We start from the raw sequence: 2,703 nt of genomic DNA, 5'->3' as shown, positions 1-2,703 counted from the left end.
TCTCTAAAACAAACTGCTCCGCGAAAAGGGTCAATAGCCACTGTGTACGGTGTGATTCACAACAAAAAAATAGCCTGATTGGCTAGACATCACAGGTTCTCTTGACTATGATAGGAGTCACAAATGATGTAGGCACTTTACAGAGTGTGACACGCAACAAAAAACCAGTGGCTAGACACCACAGCTCCTATATTTGATAAAACACAATAAATGTAGGCACTGTATGTAGGCAAAATATCACCAGAGGCTAGACGACACAGCTTTTCTTATCTGAGATAATGCAAAAAAATGTAGGCAATATATTGGATCCAGCAAAACAAAAGAGTGAGTAGATAACACAGCTCTCTTACCTGCGATAAAGTAGATAAAATTTAAAAAAAAATGTAGGTACCATATAAACTGTGAACGGCAGCAAAAGATAGCCAGACGGGCTAGACAACAAACCTTTTCATATCTGAAGAAATAGCACCAGCTGTTTTCAGCACTTAGCAAAGCGCACTCATTATGAGCCACCAACAAATGAGTCGACCCAGAGGAAAAAAATAACCAATGGCTAGACACCACAGCTTCCTTACTTGAGATAAAACGCGCAAAAAATTAATATGGGTCCAGCAAAACAAAACGTGAGTGAGACGGCACCACAGATTGCCTTAACACACACACGCAAAAAATAATGACACTGTATTAAGTGCGACCCACAGAAAAAACAACGAAAGTGTACTACAGTACCTGTGAGCAATTTTTTAACAAACATCAGAGAGCACCAGCTGTTTCTAGCACTCAATGAAACACACTTCATATGAGTCAGCTATGAGCGAGGCGACCTTGATGTGGTTGAGCCAGGAAAGTTTGGTTGCGCTGGTATATCTTGCGTCGAGTTTGATGGTTGACATGGTTGGAAGCTTGCGATATTGGAGACCACCTCTGTTGTGACGAAAGGTTCTTGTGCAGGAAAGCTGAACACTGCTGGCTGGTGGCCTGTCATTTGCATCTGTTGGCTGAACACTTGTTACAAAAGGGCTTGAGTGCCTTGAAGCAAGGAGGTTGTAATGTTTGCCATGAGCTGATTCATGCTATTCCGTTCCTCCTGTAAAAGCTGCCGCTGCTGTTGAAATATCATGTCTGTGTGCTGTCTTAAGAGTTCGGCAGTTCTGCTTTGGTGATCGGCGAACAGTTCACGCAGCTCCGAGTGCTTGCGGTGTCTGGTGCGCTTCCTTGGTGGCTGTGAACAGCTGGCTTCTGGGGCTGCACGTAAACACAAGCAGTTGAATAGTTCACCTTCGTCATAAAAAACTAGTTCTAGTACAGAACCTTTTGTTCTTTTCGCTTGTCACGTCATGGAAATTTTAAGACTTGCTCGCGAGGAAAAAGAAGGGGTGCTTTGGTTTTCCCTAATTTTCTGCAATTTCAGCATTGCAGATCTTGTGACGTCCAATTGTAGTGCTAATTCACTCAAAATTGTACATACTTCATAGTACAAATTTTCTATGCACAGCTTAAGGCACTAGAATGAATTTTTAGTAGCACAATCGCATTGCCCAAGTTAACGTTCACAGAATGTTTCAAGTGTTTTTCATTTCTTGCCCTGGTGAGCACGAAAAAGGTTTCTTAAAGGGCGTACGTGGTTAAACAGAAAGAAACCAGTGAATTACAGGACTGTGTACTTCGGAGCGTTTCGGCGTCGTCATCAGCTTCACTTTCACAGGTGTCTGCAAAAAAAATAAAAATAAAAACAGCCTTCTAAACGCGCATTGCGCAGTCTCCTGCTAGTTCTAAGATTTAATTACAATGAGAAGGCGAAAGAAATGCATATTAGGTATTACTTACAAAGGCACCATTACATTCAACATGCTTGCTTCCCCAGTTATGATGAACATGTCCGCAGTGGCACATTTTAATTTACTGGCGCTAACAGAGCTAGGCTTTTCCAACAAGTGGCGAGCGCCAGGCATGCAAATGACAACATATTCTTTTGTAAAGGCCATACTCCAAAACGCGAGTCTACAACGTTAGGAAAAGAAGTTCGTGAATTCGCCAGCTGCCCGCCGCAGCGAGATCTGCGGGCCGCATCGAGCGGTACACATAGGGAGATTGGTCTCTTCGGCTGTAATCGCAGTTGGTAATCTTCTTCGCGGGAAGCTTGTCTACATAACCCTTGCCCCCTGCGGTTTGTTTTGTCCCACGTTCTGGCCGCGCCTCGTAACAGCTGCGAGCTGCCGTGCGTACGCAACGTACACGCGAACTTCTACGCGCTTTCGCGCTGTCCGAAAAGTACGCGAGTGTTATGTTGAATTCGCTTACCGGCTCGGGAGTCTTCACTTTCGTCCGGCTCATTGCTGTCGATCCCGTAATGCAGCTCTTGACTCATAGGACGATGTGCGAGCAGAGAATTCATTTCAGAAAAACCACTGCCAAGTGGATTTTCCCGCACCGCTTTTGCTTTGCTCTAGCAGCTCCTAGGGCACGTCAAAAGAATGAGAAAGGTGCTCTAAGCAACCAACACTATGGTACAGGCCGAGACGGGGAAGAAATAAAATTAGAAACATACCTTATTGTATCTGGACTTCAGGTTTTTCCAGTGAGTCCGCAGTTGCTGCGAAGACCAATGGTAGCCCAGCGCCGCCATCTCGGCTTGTATCTTTTGAAAGTGTGCCTGATTTCGCTGACGCCGGGAATCCAGCAATTCACTTATGTTCATCTCAC

The 2,703-nt window shown here is 44.7% G+C and overlaps 1 protein-coding gene across 1 annotated transcript; it reads right to left on the bottom strand.

Annotated features, from left to right (window-relative positions):
• Positions 1-468: 468 nt before the first annotated feature.
• Positions 469-2,382, bottom strand: LOC119440958 (uncharacterized). The gene is made up of 3 exons (XM_037705743.2): positions 2,302-2,382; positions 1,653-1,709; positions 469-1,245 (listed from the first exon to the last, which is right to left on the bottom strand). Exons 1-3 carry the CDS (start codon positions 2,366-2,368, stop codon positions 1,010-1,012), a joined length of 360 nt encoding a protein of 119 aa, XP_037561671.1. The 5' UTR covers positions 2,369-2,382; the 3' UTR covers positions 469-1,009.
• Between the last annotated feature and the right edge of the window lie 321 nt (positions 2,383-2,703).

Source organism: Dermacentor silvarum, chromosome 2 (genome assembly GCF_013339745.2).
Source record: "Dermacentor silvarum isolate Dsil-2018 chromosome 2, BIME_Dsil_1.4, whole genome shotgun sequence".
NCBI lineage: Eukaryota > Metazoa > Arthropoda > Arachnida > Ixodida > Ixodidae > Dermacentor > Dermacentor silvarum.
The sequence above is the reverse complement of the archived record's forward strand: the minus strand, read 5'-3'. Positions and strand labels throughout refer to the sequence as shown.